The sequence below is a fragment of the Enhydra lutris genome, unplaced genomic scaffold, assembly GCF_002288905.1.
Source record: "Enhydra lutris kenyoni isolate GAN:26980312 unplaced genomic scaffold, ASM228890v2 scaffoldscaffold19, whole genome shotgun sequence".
NCBI classification, from domain to species: Eukaryota; Metazoa; Chordata; class Mammalia; order Carnivora; family Mustelidae; genus Enhydra; species Enhydra lutris.
Window position 1 is genome coordinate 24,361,784 of NW_019154103.1, and position 21,256 is coordinate 24,383,039.

General features: G+C 35.3%; 1 protein-coding gene across 1 annotated transcript in view; it reads right to left on the bottom strand.

Moving 5' to 3' along the window:
* Positions 1–21,256, bottom strand: part of LOC111148295 (ST8 alpha-N-acetyl-neuraminide alpha-2,8-sialyltransferase 4) — a 96,875-nt gene that overhangs the window by 64,755 nt on the left and 10,864 nt on the right. Inside the window, 1 exon segment of the mRNA XM_022504783.1 lies at positions 14,227–14,484. Within this exon segment, the coding sequence (XP_022360491.1) occupies positions 14,227–14,484 (258 nt within the window).

Genomic DNA, 21,256 nt, shown 5'->3' on the forward strand with positions numbered 1-21,256 from the left:
TATTTCATGCTCAAAATCACTCAGGTAGTCTTACAGCTGGAACATGAGTTCAACTCTTCAAATTCCCAGTATATATTACCTTTCCCAGTATATTACCTTTCCCAGTATATTACCTTTCCCATCTATACTCCAGATTTTTAACATTTTTTTTAATTTTTAAAATTTTTTTGAAACTAAAATTGGTTTTGTTCCCAATTTAAAAACAGTACTTGTGTCCATTGCATGGGGAAATGGATATACACACACACACACACACACAATCACTACCAAAAACAGAAATTAAGCTAATACAAACATAAAACACTTTTAAGTCTCCCTCTAAAAGATAATCACTGTTAACATTTAGTACTATACTGACTGCTAATATTCTAAAAAAAAATATTTCCAGTAATGGCATAAGTCAATACACCAAAAAGATTTTGTGGTTCCAAGAATTCTGGTGGATGCCAGTAAAGTAGATATGGGAAGTGGAAGGTCTTATCTCTTAGAAAAATGTCAGGATCCTTTCCCCAAAACTATACTAAATGATGTCGATGTAAAACAGCTTCTCTTCCTTTTGATAATACCCATATTTACTGGTTCTTCTTTATTTATTCTCTATGTACCATGACTTCCCAAGGCCCTGATGTCATCACATTTACAAAAATCCATATGAATCATTAAAACTTGGTTTTGTTTTCCTTTTGCTAAGAAGTGATACTCTTCTCCTGATTTTGAGGCTTAGCATTTGCTTGCATTCATCAGGAGGAAAGGCAACACTCCTGGACAAAAGGAAACAAAAGCCAGACTACAGGATGCAGTATTAAGTAGAAAATGTTATTTCTACAAAATGACTGATGAGAAGGAAATTTATTCACAAAATATGGCAACAGAAGGAAAAAAATGGAAAGAACTCTGCAAGTTGACAGGACCTATTCCAAAGGTGTCTACTGAATCATAAGAAAACAGAGTCATAGAGTTTCAGAGCCAGAAAGAAATTTATGAGACCATATAGTTCAACTGCCTCATTTGGCATATTGGGAACCTGAAACCCAAAGTGATTTATATTACTTGTTCAAAGTCACACAGCTATATTTAGAGCCAATGTCCGCAGGAGGATCCAGGTTTCTGAACTCTCAAATGAGTATTATTTTAATTATACTTCATGGTAGAAAACGTAACTACTTAGCAACAATGACCATTTAACTGCAAATATTTACATCTTCTGTGACCTAGGTCACAGATATAATTTCATACCATGAATGTACTACAAATACATTAATCTTAAACCATTGGAAGGAAGAAAAATTTACATTTATTGAATAAATAATTTGTACTTGGGTTTATATTAGTCAGTTTCACACATCTCATTTTATTTCTATACCCACAAAAAACAGAAGGTGAGGACTATTTTCTTCATATTAAATGTGCAGAAACCATGGCTTGGAGAAGTAAATAAATCAGTTAAGGTTGAATATATATATTAAATGGAAAAGCTGGAACTTGAAATCAGATCCACCTGATTTAAAGATTTATCTCACTTGATTAAAGTGTTAATTTCCTTGAAACAAAAGGTCTCAGTCTCCCCCTCACTTATCTGGACTTAGTATATTCTGGCATACTTTTGGCACACAGTGAATAGACATTTTTTTGAAGATTTTATTTATTTGAGGGAGAGGGAGAGAGTCGGGGGAGGGGCAGCAGAAGAGGGAGAGAGAACTCAAGCAGACTGTGTGCTGAGCAACACAGGACTCAATTCCAGGACCCAAGATCATGACTTGAGCCAAAGTGAAGAATTGAACGCTTAGGGGCGCCTGGGTGGCTCAGTGGGTTAAAGGCTCCGCCTTTGGCTCAGGTCATGATCTCAGGGTCCTGGGATAGAGCTCAGCATCCAGCTGTCTGCTCAGTAGGGAGCCTGCTTCCTCCTCTGTCTCTGCCTGCCTCTCTGCCTACTTGTGATCTCTGCCTGTCAAATAAATAAATAAAATCTTTAAAAAAAAAAAAAAAAGAGTTGAATGCTTAACTGACTGAGCCACTTGGGTCCCCCAACAAGTAAATATTAAAAGAAAAGAATTTTCCACAAGATGGTCCGTAGGTCACAACTGGAAAAACTGTTCAACACTATAAAGTCAGTGTTTATTTTTTATTTCTTGGTTTTTTGTCCACTTTTATTAAGATATAGTTGACACATAATATTGTGCAGGTTGAATGTATACAACATGATGATTCGGTATATGTATATATCGTGAAATACCTGCCAGAACAAGGATTATTAAAATACGCATCACCTCACACAGTTACTATTACGTGTGTGTGTGCGGTTTTATATGCTGTTTGATCTGTTTTTTAACCTACTTTGAAGAATGGCTAGTGCCATTGTGGAATATCAGACATTATAATGGCATTCCTATTCTTTTCTTTTTTCAAGATTATTTATTTATTTATTTGTTTGACAGAGAGGTAGAGAGAGAGCACAAATAGGCAGAGAGGCAGGTAGAGGGAGAGGGAGAAGCAGCTCTCCGCCCAGCAGGGAGCCCGATGCGGGGTTTGATCCCAGGACCCTGGGATCATGACCTGAGCTGAAGGCAGCCGCTTTATCAACTGAGCCACCCCAGTACCCCTATAATGGCATTCCTATTCTGTTTTACATGCTAAGTCATCAAAATTTGAAATGTACCCTAATAAAGACAATCTCTCACTGGTCTTTTTATTTCAGAGTAAATATACAACTAAAAACCTCTTGATCTAGTACAGCACAAACTATTATTTCTAATTGAAAAATATGTGTTTCCAATCTTTTTTTTTTTTTAAAGATTTTATTTATTTATTTGACAGACAGAGATCACAAGTAGGCAGAGAGGCAGGCAGAGAGAGAGAGGGGGGGAAGCAGGCTCCCTGCCGAGCAGAGAGCCCTACGCGGAGCTCGATCCCAGAACCCTGGGATCATGACCTGAGCCGAAGGCAGAGGCTTCAACCCACTGAGCCACCCAGGCGCCCCTCCAATCTTTATTTAAAAATAAAATATTAAACTTTGAGAAGGAGAGGAAAAAGCTCTACTGTTGCTTCCTTTCCTATATACTCCTATATACATTTCCTGTATACTCAGGAAAGTCATTCAAGCTCTTTGTTCTTTGAAAAAATAGAGTTTGTTAACCTAAGCTTAACTAATTCAAAGGAACAATGAGAACCAGTTAGGTTTCTTTAAGATTCATTTTCTGGTATCCAAAAAATGTCACATTTTAAAATGGAGCACATTCGTGTTTACTACCATTTGCCTTTTCCATCTATTATGCAATTCATATTATTCCTTTATTTTCTCAATTTGCCTTCTACTCTATCCCTATACTGTCTCTATCTTACTTTGCCCCCTCATTATCTCCACCTTTCAAGAGTGCTTCCAGTAGTACCATTTTTATTCCCTTCTTAATTTATCTATCACCTAGAAATCTCCCTGAAATTTAAGTTTGGTCATGTCATTCCTCTACAGAGTAGCTTTACAGACTACGGGCAAAATGAGTCCAATTTCCTTAGCAAGGCACCATGCACCCTGTGTTACCTGTCTCCCAGCCTCGTACTCCAGCCTCACCTGGTTCCATTGGCCCACACAATCTCCTATTCCAGAATGCTGAAACCACCTGCAGACTGGAAAAGCCACTTTCTTCCATGCTCTGGCCCCTTTGTGTGTAATGGATACAGTTTGGACTTGGTCTCACTACCTTTTCCCTCCATTCTATATTTACTTTCTCAGTCAACTCAAGTGCTGCTTCTCTCAGGAAGTCATCTTGAATCCAGCTTATGTCTCCTCTCCACCTCATTACTAGTGCTTACTTCTCTGTATAACTCTAACAAAGCAATTTGCAATGTTATTAGTCATTACTTTATCTCCTTCATTAGACCAGGATCATTTCAAACTTAGAGACTTCCTTTTCATTTTTGCAGCTCCAATTCCTCATAAGTAGATGGATAAAAGACTGAAGGAGTTAGTGAATAAATTATAAGAAAGATCAAAGTTATGCTATTTATCACTAAAATAATAGGTACTGAAAACTTTCTATTTAATTTTGGGGTAGATACTTTGGCCTTTTATCTATTTACAGATGACTTTGTTGAAAAATAGCAAATACTTTAAACCCAAAACTGAATTCTTATTTAGAAAAAAATCTGTGGAAGGACTGATCAACTGACCATTTGGTAATGCTCAACCAATGTCAGGAAATGATAATTTCCACAACATTATATATTAATATGAGTTATAGCATCTAAGCTTAGTTTATCATCTTACTCTGTCCTATGAGATGGATTTCATCACATTTTGCCTCCTCTAGTATCTTCCTTATTGAATGCTCTTCCTGTTTTTTTCTTTCCTTTTATTTATATATTATCATGGTCCTTTAATCTGTTAATGTGCTTATGCTTCTATGCCTCTAAGTATATTCCCCTTCTGTTTATAAGAACAATAAAACCCCAACAAGAATAAATAAGCCAACAAACTCAAAGGGCCTTTCTTGGACTATAGGATACATTGTAAATCCTTAACAGGGTGTAATGATTCTTCATCATGTAATTCCAACATACCTTGACATTTCCCCTTCCATACTGTTTCTCATTATGAACCTAACAGTAGACTGATCCCAAACTCTATTTATCCCAAGATCATGGAAATTATTTGCCTTTATGCTTACTGGTCTCTTTGCCTTAGAGCCCTCTTTTCCACTTGTTGAATGACAAATCATCCATATGTACAATTATTTACTTATTTTTATTTGCCATGCTTATAATATGCCTTGAAACATAAGCAACTGTTCATGTTTGGATAGATTCCTAGAACTGGAGTTAGTGAATAAAGAAATACACTACTTGTAAGGTTGGTAGACATTATCAACCTGATTTTTGGAATAGTTACATCAATTTACATAACAAAGCATTTCACAGGAGTGCCAATATCAACACAAGTTTGCACTTAATATTAAGAGTTTTAAAAACCCTTGCTAGATTTGCTAGATGAGAAATTGTAATTGTTTAAAATAATGAATTTTTAGAGAATAAGATAAGCATTTTAAGATAATGTTCTAAAACTTAAAATAGTTAACACTTATTTCCATTAAAAGAAAATCTCTTCTAGATAAAAATCTTCTCATCTGGTGGCGCCTGGGTGGCTCAGTGGGTTAAGCCTCTGTCTTCGGCTCAGGTCATGATCTCAGGGTCCTGGGATTGAGCCCTCATCAGGCTCTCTGCTCAGAGGGGAGCCTGCTTCCCCCTCCCCCTTTGCCTGCCTCTCTGCCTACTTGTGATCTCACTCTCTGTCAAATAAGTAAATAAAATCTTTAAAAAAAATCTTCTCATCCAAGGAATTATATGGTTGGGGGAAAAAAGTTAGAGCTTTACTTCAGATCACAATCCATAATGAAGTCCATATTTGGCTTTAAATTAAATTTTAAAAATCATAAGAAATTATAAATAATTATAATAAAATGGGAATTCTGATTCTTCCTTAGAAAATAAACTTTATGATTAATATCAATGGAAATCACAAAGGTAATTAGTTTTATATAAGCTATAAAATTTCATGAATTCAAAATATGAATAAACATTAAGTAAAAACATGGAAGAAATTAAACGGAGTGAATATCGCATATGCAATGGAACTATCCCTAAAATAGTAAGTGGGTATTTTAATCAAAACAAACTTTTAAAAATCTTTCTAATGCTTTGGATCTGGCTCACTACTAGAAACTTCACTGTTTATAGTTAACATTTGAGTTAAGGACAAACATATTCTCTGGGATAGTGAAGAGGAAACAATCAAGGTCATTTTTATGAACACACTGAAAAGCAGAAATATTTTTTTCTTTCCCAGAAAGAGTCTACTTTGCTATACGAATTAGCATTCATAGGCCAAGAGGATGATTTAAAGTTTGCCCTAAAATACCCACTGGTGGAGAATCAAGAATTGATTGAGTCATAAAATGCATTGTATCAGTCAAGGAAAGTCAATTCCTCCATTTTTTCTTTTTTGAAACATATTATCCCTTCTTTTAGGAAGCTAGATGATCATAAAATAATAAACATTTTTATCTTATTGCTTTAATTTCCTGAAGAAATGTATGTCTTTACTATAGTTGTTCTTAATAATACATACTCAGATTTTACAGACACTCCTGAGAAGAGTTCCTGTCTCTTTGCATTCCATATTTTCTTTATGTTATTCAGTGTCAACTCTATACATATTTGATAAATTTGGAGAAAGTATACTTCTTGTTCATAACAGACAGTGAGAATTTACTTTTCTAGTCAATGGGCATGGCTATTAGGAAATGTAGTGACAATCGCTTCTTGGCCTTTTGGCTAAGATCAAGTGTAGTAAATGTAGTGACAAATTTAATTTTCAACTACGACACTTAAACAAGATGTGTGTTAGTATCATTAAGCTTTATAGTTTATGCATTTCTTTACTATATTTTCCAACTAATACTTAGAAAAACATTTTGAAGTAATAGGCCTATATTATCATCATCACTGGACAGTGGAAAAATGATGTTTAGGTATTTATCCAATATTATGCTTCTATTAACTACCAGGAACCCAGCTCTTTGACCCCCAGTATCTAGGGCATTTCACCATACTGCTCTCTATTTCTGTATTTTCTTTTTAGTTGTAAGGGTTTAAAGACCTTTACTTATATATGACTCCTCTTACATATTACTTTTGAAATTCAGTGTATAATAATACATGCACACAAACCGCATTTTTCTTAAGTCCTACATTAATTTGTTCACTCTGTAAATAGCAAAGACCTCAACATATCAATTTTGGTGCTAGATCCTGAAGACACAGGTTAAATAAATATACTGGGACTTCCAGCTTGCCTAGAGCTTAGCGTCCACATATACAGAGATGTCCAATACATCTCCAAACTTAATACATGTAAAAATCACCTGAGCACTGTGATCATTCCAATTTTAGTATATGTGCTGCCGAAGTGAGCACCTGAGCACTGTGATCAAATGCACATTCTGACTCAGCAGGTCTGGTACAAGTTCTAAGATTCTGTATTTTTTTTTTTAAGATTTTATTTATTTATTTGACAGACAGAGATCACAAGTAGGCAGAGAAGCAGGCAGAGAGAGAGGTGGAGGCAGGCTCCCTGCGGAGCAGAGAGCCTGATGCCGGGCTCAATCCCAGGACCCTGGGATCATGACCTGAGCTGAAGGCAGAGGCTTAACCCACTGAGCCACCCAGGCGCCCCAAGATTCTGTATTTTTAACAAGCTTCCAGGTGATACCAACACTGGCAGTTCAGAACTACAATTTGAGTAGCCAGATTTACTTATAAAAACATATACACAAACATAGGTAGGTAGATAATTTTCATTGATCTCTCATTGCTAGTTTTGTAATTTTAGAAAAATATATGAACCAAAAAGGAAATTAGGAGGGAGCTGGTCAACCATGGCAGGAACTAAGGATGATGACCAAGAAAGGAGAAACCAAGCAAACAGAAGATGGTGATGCAGGCTGGAGGGAAGATGGGGAAAGGATAGCACAGAGAAAAAGGAGGTACAAAGAAAAGTATAAATGAACAAAATTAAATTTGGAATTCCAACTAGCCCAAACAGAAAATGTGTTTTATAGTTCTTAGTTAACATTTCTTAATCACTTAAGTCATACTTGTGATTCCTAGTACCTTTGTTTAAGCACAGCGAGGAGCCCCAGATGATGGTTAAAAAAAAAACAGTTACCAGTTGCAACTGTTAATGAATTCCTTCCTCAGAGGGTTCCACATAATGTCAAAGGTAGTACAGAGGCGGACCAAGTTTACTTTTATCAGAGTGGACATAGCCTCTCTTCTACGAAAAACAAGTAAAGATGGGTTGCCTGACATTTCCTACAATCACCAGATAACCCAGAAAAAGGAAAGAACACACAATCATTTTCCCACACCAAAGCGGGGTTGAGAAGATTACGGAAGATAGATTGAGGGTTTGTTCTCCATCATCTCTCATTATCAATATTAAGAAATACCTGAATATTTTTGTCATTAGAAAAATCACTATTGCTAAACTTATAAAATTCTTGAGCATAGACAGCACAAATATTAGAATGTACTATAACATAAATTCACATGGGAGTAAATTATCTGAAAAAAATTGAAAAATAACTTCAGGAGAATTTAAAAGCACTTTAAGTATTGTTTTCCAAAGTCCAAAACAATTTTCACTGCTTAGTGTTAAGATATACACTGTTATAATAATTTTACAACTACACAAAGTTTAAAAAAAGATTTAAAGGATACTTTTAAACAAATTGTTTTTGCTTAAAAGTAGCTTTCCAAACCTATTTTCCTTTGTCTATGATGATATGGAAATGATATATATTGTCTTCTAAACTCTAAATTCTTGAAATTCTACAGCATACTTTTAGGTATGTCCATGTGGAATAAACAGGACAGATATTTTGCAGAGCAATTCTATCACTTGTGGGCTCTGTGAGTAGGGGAATTGTAACAGTTTAGATGAAGAGATGTAGTTTATACAATAATCTCAGTTTCTAAATTAGTAAAGTAAAGCACAGAAAGAAGTCCAACTTCAATGAATATTATTACTGTGAACTCTGCTTGGACTTGAACTCTACACTGGGTAAGGCTTTTCCTATGCAGCACTGATTCTCTCTCTCCAACAGTTAGCATATGTCAAGCCTCCCAAATACAAAATATAGACATTCATTTCAATAGGATAATTTCTCTAATGCTTACCAATTTTTAATGTAGTGATGAAGAGTCTAGTGATATTCTTCTTTTTCATGGGATATTAAAAAGAGCTACTGGAATGAAATCTGGCTCAGAGAAAGTGCTATTCAGACTATCCCACAGATTGTGTGTAAAGTGTAAAAGTGGGCCAGGATACCCTACGATGCAACTATAGAAGAAGTCACAGGCTGTTTAGAGTGACTGGAATATTGTTCTGTATCTCGTAATGTGACTGAGTCTACTGATGGCTTAGCTAATTCTGTAAGGTATGTAATGCAGCTGTTTGGTATGTTCTGGTTAGTGTATGTCAGGCTGTCAGACAGTTCATGGCACTATACTAATGTCTTGTAATGCCCTATGGTATCTTCTTAGAATGTATTGTGTGTGACATCCGAAGATTTGTTACCTACCTAGAGTTCTTCTGGAATATTTCAAAGACTTCGTGTAAAATTCTGAGTTTGAACAGTCTCATTCAGTACAGGAGGCATACCTCATATTCTCTTTCAAATATTTTCTATCATTCTGCATAATTTGAAGTACCAATGCTGGCCAAAGACAAATATTTTAGATTTTACCATGTGTCTTTAAAAACTTCTCATTTCAGTGATTATTCCCGACCCCACAGAGACAGGCCTCCTGCAAGAAGGAATGTAATGTGAAGATAATCATTCTGTAATTGTACTCCACTTATGACTGGCCCATGGTTGGCACTCATAAAGTTGTGGGTTTTTTTCTTTTAAGATTTTATTTATTTATCTGACAGAGGGAGACACAGCAAGAGAGGGAACACAAGCAGGTGGAGTGGGAGAGGGAGAAGCAGGCTTCCCGCCGAGCAAGGAGCCCGATGGCAGGGCTCGATCACAGCACTCCGTGATCAGAACCTGAGCCAAAGACAGATGCCTAATGACTGAGCTACCCAGGCGCCCCGGCACTCATAAAGTTTTGTTGCATGAATAAACTAACGTAGTAAGTTACTAGTACTTTTGAGAAAATAATTTAATGTAATGACAATAAGAATAATACCAAACAAATGTATTTCAATGGGTAGAATTGTAGTTAATGTGGCACTTGGATGGGAGAAGAATTTGAGAAAATCATTTGTGAAGGCCTCTAAATTTCCTGGTTCTATAAATACCGGTATAAAGGAATGTTTCACAATTTTAAAATTACATATATTTTTCCTTCTTTGGTCTATACACAACATTAAAATAATGTTAGAAGTGTAACAGTAGCCAACTGAGTATTTGGAATGTCTTCTTTTTACTAATTAATAAAATAAAGCTATCATTAGGCCTAAAATTGTACTTCTCTTTTCTTAAAAATGCCCTAGATACAGATTTTATTTGAAAAGAAGAAGAGCTTATCCCAGACAGGAAAAGAGAATATTGGAGATAAAATTATACATCCCACAGAACATTCTTTCTGTATAGATCCCAGCCTGTGCCAACTCCATGGATGCAGAGGCACATAAAAGAAAGTCATAGTCTCCTCTGGTTTCAAGTGGCAGATTCAGAGAATTCAAAATGCCTATATCCAGAGAAGTAGGTCTAATGAATAATATTAAAATAATATTTCCCTTCCTGCCATTTGTGACAACATGGATTGAGCTTGAGGACACTCTGCTGAGTGAAGTCAGAGAAACACAAACACTGTATACTGCTTAATGTAGACTCTGTTACTTAAGAACATTTCCCTGTTATTAAAAAAAAAAAAAATATATATATATATATATATAATGCATACACACACACATATATAATGCATACACACACACATATATATATAATGCATACACACATGTATATGCATACACACACATAGATTTTACAAATAAATTCAGTATTTAGTCAGTTATTAGAGAATCTAAACTAGGCTTTAACTTATTTTTCTATCTTTCTCTTACTTAAAATATCATATTGACCAGAGCTTTTATTTTGTGTAATGTCCCACTGAAGCCAACATTTAATTTAATTGATTAATTCATGATACAAACTGCCACTAAAGGAGTCTATTTTTTAGGAGAGAAAAATGCATGATATGTGTGTGTGTGTGTGTGTGTTTGTATTTATGAAAAGCTACCATTATATGTGCAAACACAAAAATAGGCACTTTTCACAGAATAATTTTAAAATACTTATGTGGGGTACTAAAAATAGCATTCTCCAAAATCATATTCACAGGACAATATGCCACGTATATATGCCATGCCCTCTTTCCCCAATACTACAACTGCTTAGAAGAATAGATAACTGTTGAGATATAATAATGCATAGTACCTCATTATACAAAAAAGATAGCATTTTATTTCTATAAAGTCCTTTTGAAAAAACTAAAAATGAGGCTTAAAGTTTAATTAATGTGAAATGAAGATTTTCTCTACAAGTAATGCTTTGGTTTATTGAGTTAGAGATCAGGTTGAATGTAATACCTAGATGAACCTGATCCTTGAGGGATCACTAGACTAATTAGTGCCTTCTGCAGGCAGCGCAGGCATGATGTACCTCTCTTAACAAACTTACTAACAGGAGAAGTGGAAAACAAATAAACAACCTGGGAACACAAGCTATACATGCAATCAAATAACCAAAAGTATCTATAGATATGCAGATACAGACACAGTACATTTCTGAGAAGGTGAGAAACTTGAAAGGTTCTAAAGATTGTTACTAAAATTTGTAACAACTTCAACCAGGTTGATATGGATGGGAGACTATTGCAAGGACTGAGGCTCTGATGGAGTTTTACAGGAAAAATCCTTCACAGTGTTCTAGGGTAAAAGAGATGTATATAATAATGAATGGCCAAACATACGTGGGGAAGGAAAAGGTATTTAGCACATAGATGATGAGACAAAACTCCATGAGAAAGACAAGAGCTTTAGAAAGGACTGAAGTTTGGTATAATGATATGTCACTGAGGACTATTGTGTCTATGAGACTCAAATGAATGAACTCCCTAAATAGCTATGATACAACCAAGATTGTTTTTCTGCAGAGATTTTGTTTCTAATCATGAATGGACTCTTGCTAAAGTTTTCCTTGTAAAATCAGACGCCTAATCCTGGACTCTTGCTAAGTTTTCCTCATAAAATCAGAAACCTTATCCTAACCTAAAATCAGAAACATTTCCCAAATACACACTTTAATCTAAAATATTCCAACTTCTATTTTGGGAAGCTAGTAAAACCCAGGAGGAAAGGAAAATAAAAATAATTATGGTGATAATTTTCATGTTTTCATTAAGATGATTTTCCTCATTTTTGAAGGGATTGGTCATTATTTTGTTCTTGTTAAATAAGTTTTAAAAATAATTATAGCTTAGAAAAGCATAAATAACTTCCTGAAGTTCTATTCCTGAAAACACTCCACCATTTGCTCAATACCAATTTGTTCAAATACCGTTTGCTCAAATACCAGTAAGTGACTTGTAACAGATAGATAACAAAGTTCTGGAGATATAATGCATACCATGGTGATTATAGTGAATAATACTGTAATACATATTTCAAAGTTGCTAAAATACTAGGTCTTAATTGTTCTTATTATAAGAAAGAAGTGGTAATTATGTGAACTGACAGAAGTATTAAGACTACAGTCTTAATTTCAGAATCAGAATTGGGGCTGTACCTAGTAAGTTATACATAGATACCAAGGTTTAAGCTATATAGAGCCCAGGGTTAAAGCTTGGAGGGATATAAGAACAAGGAGTCAGTCACATGCAGATCCAGTATTAAACCTGAAAATTCTTTTCTTTACATTGGAATTAATTTCCGTTTCTGTAAAATTTTTACTTCATTTTTCCTGACCTCTGATTTTTAGTCTCTTCAGAAATTCTAGAAGCCTTGGTTTTTCTTTTTAAAAAAAAATATATATATATATATATTTTTTTAATTTGTCAGAGAGAGAGAGAGCATAAGCAGGGCAAATAGCAGGCAGAGGGAGAAGCAGACTCCCCGCTGAGCAGAGAGCCTGTGGGACTCATCCCAGGACCCTGGGATCATGACCTGAGTTGAAAGCAGCCACTTAACCCACTGAGCCACCCAAGCATCCTAGCCTTCCTTAGTTTTTCTTCACAACTATCTTCACACAGACTTCAATGTTTGGAACTCATTACCTCCATTTCCAGTGTCATTCCCTAATTAAATATTTCCCTCCTTTTTGGAGACAATTTTGTTTGTACATCAACATGTTGACAGAGCCCCTCTCCCCCAACCACAACTCAGTCCAATCAATTTAAGAGTTCAGGTTTTTAAAGGCTCAGCTGGATCTACAATCAATCTTTGATCCTGCTTCCAACTGAGAAAAGGTAAAACAATAAAGTAAAATGTTCATAGTTACATTCATTGTTATTCACCTGGTAGTGTTCTATTATAATAATTTTTCATGGCTATTATTGTTTTATGGAAAAAAATTGCCTATTTATGATTAATAATTATATAATTAATTATATTTATTTTAAAGACTATATTTCAAAATAGTTCATTCAAGATCTATACTTTCACAGGCTGACTTCCAACATAACCTCAAGACTCCAGACCATCAACAGAGCAAATTGGTATATCTTCTTGTGTATCTTCACATTGAACCATTTCATATTTCAACATACATACTTCATTCAGCAAATTTTCCTGAAGAACTAAAACAAGCCAAAACATATGTCTCGATGCCTGAACTGGAAATGGAAAGCTAATATCTATGTTGTCATCACAATCCCATTTCTATTGCTGTGTTTCTTTCAGTTCATCTAAAGTTAACCAAACACATGACTCATCAAACATCTACTGACCATCAATGAAAAACAGGTATGTTTAGTTATGTGAGAAAACTCAAAAACCAAAATATACAAATACCACATATAAAGAATAATGCAGGTAATCTGGTGCAAGATATCAGATGTAAACTTGCTTATATACTTTTTAAAAATTTTATAAACTTGTCATATTCTTAGAATCCGATAAATAATTGTCATTTAAAGGGTAAAATTACTTATATCTATTACATCATTACACAGAAATGTTCAAATATAATTTATTGTATGTAAAAAGGATTACAAATATAATCAATTAAGTGGATTAAATGAATTAATCCATTCACCAATATAAAAATTAACTATTAATCAACTAATAAATAACCATTAACTATATTAGTGAATGAATTAACATTAAATTAATGGACATAAAGAAAAACTATTAATAAAAGTCATTTTCCTGTGTATTAAATCTAATATAATTATCATTTGGCAAAAAAAAAGCTATTGTGAATCTTACTGCTATAATAAGATACAATAATTTCCTTTCTTTTCAGTGATACAATAATTTTAATTTTATATCCCAGGGTAAATGTAAATTTGGATACTACACAGAAAAACTTATCATAAATAAGTATTTGAACTTTCAATAATCCTTAACATTAATATTAGAATTATACATTTCTGTCAGTTTTCTACACCTCAGTAAAACATCTTTGAAGAAACTACAATCTTTAAGAACAGAAGAATGCTCACCTTATTACAAAGTTGTGACTGTCAATCTCCTTTCCACATTCACTATCTAGCAGAATGCCAGAATTTCCAACAACTGCACAGGTCTTAAACCTGCGATTTTTCATTGGTGAGACTTCAGGTAGGAGGCTGTGAAGATCCTGAGAAATATTTAATGTCCTGCGCCTGTCTAGCACATAGTGTATGACATCACCAGGCTTAAAACTGCTCTTGACCACTGAGACATCTCTTTCCGCATCTAGGAAACGAAGAATGTTCTTCCTATATTGAAATACAAGCGAAGTTTTCCATTAATGACAACATATCCAAGAGATGGTTCTATCATGTACAAAATAAGATATGAGAAAACGTAAACTGAACACTACTAATCTTAAATTGTTAGGTGGTACTTAAACCAACCAATTAAATAGATTCTACTGATACTGAATTTGTTTTTAAAAAATCACTTGCATAGAGTTTCTCAACGATTGGTAAATAAATATAGTATATAGTATATACATCTATTTATAGAGCGAAAAAAGATACAGAAAATATATTTGGGTATAGCCACTGTGGAAAACAGTATGGAAGTTCCTCAAAAAATTAAAAACAGAACTATCTTACAACCCAACAATCACATGACCAAGTATTTACCCAAAGGATACAAAAATACTGATTCACAGGGGCGCATACACCCCAAAGTTTATAGCAGCACTGTTAGAAATAGTGAAATTATGGAAAGAGCCCAAATGTCCGTCAGCTGATGAATGGATAAAGAATGGATAAAGAGATGTGATATATACACTCAGCCATCAAAAAGAATGAAATCTTGCCATTTGCAGCAATGTGGATGGAGCTAGAGTATATTATGCTAAGCAAAATCCGTCAGAGAAAGACAAATAGCATACGATTTCACTCCTATGTGGAATTTAAGAAACAAAACAGATGAACATAGGGGAAGAGAAAAAAAGAAAAAAAGAGAGACTCTTAACTATAGAACAAACTGAGGGTTGCTGGAAGGAAGGTGGGCAGGAGATGGGCTAAATGCGTGATGGGTATTAAGGAGGGCACCGATTGTGATGAGCACTGGGTATTACATCTAAGTGATGAATCACTAAATTCTACTCCCGAAACCAGGATTATACTATATGTTAACTAACAAGAATTAAAATAAAAACTTAAAGAAAAAAATAAGAAAAATTAGTTTATTAAATAAAATGAAAATACCATGATTTGGCTTTGTATAACTAGATATTCTGCTAGCTTTAATTAATTCTCTATAATAATTTTGTTTTGTTTAATATTGTCTAGTTAAGGTAAATAGAAATAACTCAAAGTGGTTTGGAATCATATCTTACTTAATTCTATTAAAAGGATTAAATTTCCTAATAAATTTATATACATTAATCCAAATCATGTGTATATTATAATTATTTGAAGAAGAGTTAAAACTATGCTATCTGAAAGTTTCCTTTGAAGCTCAAGAATCCAGGAAGAAAAATGGGTATGTTAGAGGAAAAAAAATGGATAGGCAGAACACCACACTATGCCCGGCAGAGACAGCTAATTTTTCCTTAGTGTTCTTCCTTCCAGTCTTCCTTTCAGTATTTGTATCTTCTAAGTTTTACTGAGGCACATGAATCTTCAACCAGGAAATTTCCAAGTTTACAAACCCAAGTGCATGTGGGTTTGGTCATGTGAGTTTTCTTACATGGGATATGAGTAGATCATGTGCATGGCTATACAAGAGAGAAATAAACTTCCAACTTGTTTGAACCATAGTATTTTAAAATATCATTCTCTTTTGTTATGGAAGCTTAGCCTATCCCACACATAATAAAAAGAAACCAATAACAGATATGAGATGTTGTATAAACAAGTAGGTAAATGCTAAGTTAGATGGTGGAAAATGAAAATAAAGATATAGCTAGTTAGAAAGCTAGCGACCTTGGCATTATATAGCAAAGCACTTGATAAAATGATTGTCTGAAGTAATTTGGCAGTCAAATCCTATATCTAATAAGCCTGTTGCTCTTGGAGACATGGTTAAAAAGTGTTTGTATGCTGTTTCATGTTAGTTGCCCCTTCTAGCAAGGCACTAAAAAAAGCGAAGTCAGGAATGAAACAGCCAAGTTGCAGGCTCAGAAGGATAAGAATGTCTCTGGCAATAAATGGCGTGTATGTAAACTGTGTGTAGACTGTGTGAAAGTGTGGAAACTTGAGACCTCCAAAGTGTTTTTAATACCCCAGTTAGCAAGAGATAAAACTATAGTTCAGAGCCGTTCCAGGAGCAAGAGTCATTGCCCTCCCACCGAAGTTTATAGATTCAAATAAGTTAGGAGGAAAATGAAGGGAGAAAAGGGTTAGGCTAGAACAGGGAGAGTCAGAGACTGAAGAACTATTCAGGTGAAATATTTGGGTGCAGTTATTTATACCAGTAATTAAGTACAAGGAAATGGCCCAGGAGCCTACTAAGTTTTCGAGGGAATTATATAGCCAAAGAAACAATGAGCCTGCCCACAGAAGTCTGAGACCACCTCATTCTCCAGCTACCAAACACATACCAGCTAGAAGCAATATGGGAAAACCCTCTCCAGACTGGAGATTGGATATTATTTACTGAAGTGCTCTTATTGCAAGCTTGTATTTCCAGAGTGCTAAAAACAATACCATTATTACAACGTTGAAGATATGACAGACATCGTTTCCTTTAGTGCTGTTACTGTTTAAGCTCTATCACATTCATAAATTTTAGTACTGAGCACAATATGACCTACTCTCATCATTCCACCAAAAGGGCAATTCTCCCAGTCCCAGGTACAAGCCAGAAACATGGCTAGCAAGAAGAGATGGAAAATAACTCAAATATTTCTTTTTTGTTTATTTTGGTTTGCTTTAAATAGGTCCTAGTTTAATTTGTAGTCTTATTAGAAAACCAGTTGGCTGAAAACTTTGGCCAGATTTGATACATAAGGGATACATTCATTAACTCTCATAAGGGATACATAAGGGATACATCCATTAACTCTCTGGAAAAGAAAATATTTTTTTGAATTTTTTTCTTCAATCAGAATACCAGGTTCGTTAAGTAGAATTTATATAGGAAAGCTTGTGTAAGTGCCTACAAGTGAAATTTAAAAATTAATAGTAATGCGGGGCGCCTGGGTGGCTCAGTGGGTTAAAGCCTCTGCCTTCGGCTCAGGTCATGGTCCCAGGGTCCTGGGATCGAGCCCCTCGTCGGGCTCTCTGCTCTGCAGGGAGCCTGCTTCCTCCCCTCTCTCTCTGCCTGCCTCTCTGCCTACTTGTGATCTCTCTCTCTGTCAAATAAATAAATAAAATCTTTAAAAAAATTAATAGTAATGCTATCAGGTACCATAACGGTTCATCTTAACAAAGTACAGATTACATATGAAGACAATTGCCAGGGAATCAACAACTTTCAGGTGTATGAATAGCAGAAAACTGACAAGTCTTGCCTTATGGTAAGCACATTTAGTTCTTCACAAAAGTTAAGCAGCACCAGGAACAGCAATCCATAGAAACTTCTGTATCTACTTAATAACTACCATTTGTTTGGGGGAAAAAATTTAGTAATGCCTGACACCTATATTTCAAAAAATAATCTCATTTCCTGTGGAAATGACAAGGCTGGCTCTAAAATAAAAATTGCACGGATGTGGTCAAATCACCAAACTAGCTGGTATTATCATTTTCCTTTGAACATGGTTTAAAGGGTGGGTTGTAGATATTTGAAGATGTAACTTGCAAGTAGTGAAATGTTTACAAGTGTGAAGAGAATAGACCAGAGATTCAGATTTGAAAGAAGACTCTTTAACCTGGAAATCCAAAAGGGAAAATCCCTTTATTCACAAAACAAGTTAACACTTCTATGCTTGTCAACTGATGGTACAAGGGACTTTCCAATAATAGCATCTTTGCTGTCTTACAGAAATTTAGCAGCAAAATATTTTAAACACAGGTCTTCTACATTCCTGAGTATAACAGAACATCTTTAATGTGTTCACTCTTAGGGAAAACTGATACTAAAAAAAAAAAAAGTGGACAATAAGAGTTCAGCGAAATTTCAGGGACACTTGGGGGGGCTCAGTTCACTAAGTGTCTGCCTTGGGCTCAGGTCAAGATACCAGGGTCCAGGGATTGAGCCCTGTGTAGGGTTCCCTACTCAGTGGGGAGCCTGCTTCTCCCTCTCCCTCTGCTCCTCCCTGGGCTCATGCTCTCTCTTTCTCTCTCTCAAATAAATAAATAAAATCTTTAAAAAGAAAAAAAGAAGTTCAGCAAAATTTCTAAAGATACCACATTGCCTAACTCTTGAGATAAATGACATAATTATTAAATGCAGATAATACTATGTGTTCTTCCAATATTGTTTTTATAGGCTCAATGATTGTTTATTCTGTCAGAGCAGTATCTGCATTTTTAAACTGAAAGAAGGGTGAAAGGAAACCTTGAATGTCTCCAGTATGTTCTTTTTCTTATACTGAACTAAACTTTTAGTTTCCATGTTAGGGCTTACATCTATGCATGGAATATTATTTGAGCTAAGATTCCTGGTGTAAGATTCAAGAAAAACTGAAAATAATTACAATGAGTGAGCAATATTGTGGCTTCAATGCTTAACATTTTTTTTGGAAACAGTAAGGAAAGGTTAGGGTCTTTTTTTTTTCCTCCCTAGCAAGCTGTAGTAATTTTTTATTTTATTTTTTAAAGAATTTTAGTTATTGGGGCGCCTGGGTGGCTCAGTGGGTTAAAGTCTCTGCCTTGGGCTCGGGTCATGATCCCAGGGTCCTGGGATCGAGCCCCGCATTGGGCTCCCTGCTAATAAGCAGTGAGCCTGCTTCCCCCCCTCTCTCTCTGCCTACTTGTGATCTCTGTCTGTCAAATAAATAAATAAATAATCTTAAAAAAAAAAGAATTTAGTTATTAAATTGAGAGATAGATAGAAAACATGCACAGCGTGGGGAAGGGGAAAGGAAGAGGAAGAGGGACAAGTAGACTTCTTGCTGAGCACAGAGCCCAACTCAGACTAGATCTTAGGAACCCTGGGATCGTGACCTGAGACCAAGGCAGACACCTAACGAACTGAGCCACTGAGGGACCGCTAGGCATTTTTTAGATTATAGATGTAATGGACTATAAAAAGTTCTGTAGATTTCTTTGTTATTCACACTGTAGGCATATGAAAAAAAGAAAACTAGTGCTTAAATATAATTAACTAAATGTCATTGGAAGCATGAAAAACTTTCAGTGAACTGAATAATATTTTCAGTATCACCAAGAAGAACATATATGCTTTTGCTCAGATAACTGACATAAGTGAAGAGAGTAAACAAAATTCTTTCAAAACGAGAGATAGAAAGGAAAATTCAATTTAATTTCTGGGTTCTAAAGAAACATGAATCAACCAAAGCTAAAGTTTAATATTCAGGCTGTCTCAATACTAGTTTTCCTGATAAGGGATCAAATCATTACCAGATATTTAAAGCAAGGGGTTGTGTTTTCTGTGTGTGACTGAAAAGAGCAACAACAAGAAGAAGGATTCGTTATCGGTCTTTAACTGTCATTCTGTGGGCATAAAGTAACTTTTGAAACCCTATTAATAAGCAAAAATCTAAATTCAGCAAATGTTTTAAGGTTAAAGATAACTGAAAGAATCTGAAAATATGTTTCACTTTCAGTGAGACTAAAAATCTTAGTCATAAAGATTATTTTTTGTTAGGTAATGCTGGTTTAAACTGAAAGGCTGGTTGAGACGGTTCAACTGACAGGAAGAGATTCTATACAGAAACTTTTCAACTGAATTTTCAACTAGAACTTCCCTTTCAACATCACACATCACTTGAAATAGCAGCTGCAGAGTTCCAGAGAATTAATTTACTAAACATTGTTTTCACTTGTGAAATGTTAAATATAGCTAACCTATCACCAGGTGCCACTCTTTCTTCTCTGTAGGTTTCTTGTCAACAACAAGCATACGTGCTGCGGCAACTAAAATTTAATCTAAATGACACTGTTGACTCCATCAGCGAGCATTGTTAAGACAAATCTTATAGCTGGAATACATCACAAGTTGAGAAGCAAACTGGGTTATGATACGGATATGAGGAATCAGGTTTTGCAAACTTTGGACTTTAGACAAAAATCGCCGAATCAATTCAATTGTTACTAATGTGGTTTACTAAAAAGAAATTTTAAAAGGTTTAAGAAGCGCCGAGCGTTTCATTACGCCTACAAAAAAGCAGAGAGAACACACAATTTTTTTGTCTCAAAGATTATTTTCGCAAGGCAACATTCTTCAAAGCACTGGAAGAACATAACCTGTAGCTTGTTAGGGCTTCTGAGCTTAGGGTCCCAGCTGTTACAGAAAGATATTCTAGTATCAAAGAAAAATCCTACGCAGCCAAATGAAAAGGCAAAATGGTCTCCAAATGCTTGAAGAAAAGCATTTCTTTTAGTTTAATTTACTCCACAGAAGGCCATTTGATTATTTGACCCAGAATTCAGTAGTACTGGATGAATAATATATTTTATTATTTTGGAGCAGAAAAACTCTCCACTCTGTGTACTTCATAAGGCTACTTTTTTAGGATTAACATAGAGTCCTCCAAGAAATTTGTTTCCTGGTAAGAGCTTTGGTTCTAGTTAGGCCTAGCTCGGAAGCTTGACTCTGCCACTAACAAGTTATGTGACCCAAGATGTTCTCCTCTGGCTACTTACTGAACAAAGTAAGTAGAGGAAATGCATGTGGACCTTTCTTCAAGGTAAATCCATGCCTGCAACAGCAAGTTCTTTTTGGTAGGTAAGCGTATATAAATGCACGATTATGTTTCGTTAACCTGCAAGTTTGATCTGTTTAAAAACCTTGACAGGGGGCGCCTGGGTGGCTCAGTGGGTTAAGCCTCTGCCTTCGGTTCAGGTCATGGTCTCAGGGTCCTGGGATCGAGTCCCGCATCGGGCTCTCTGCTCAGCAGGGAGCCTGCTTCCTCCTCTCTCTCTGCCTGCCTCTCTGCCTACTTGTGATCTCTGTCTGTCAAAT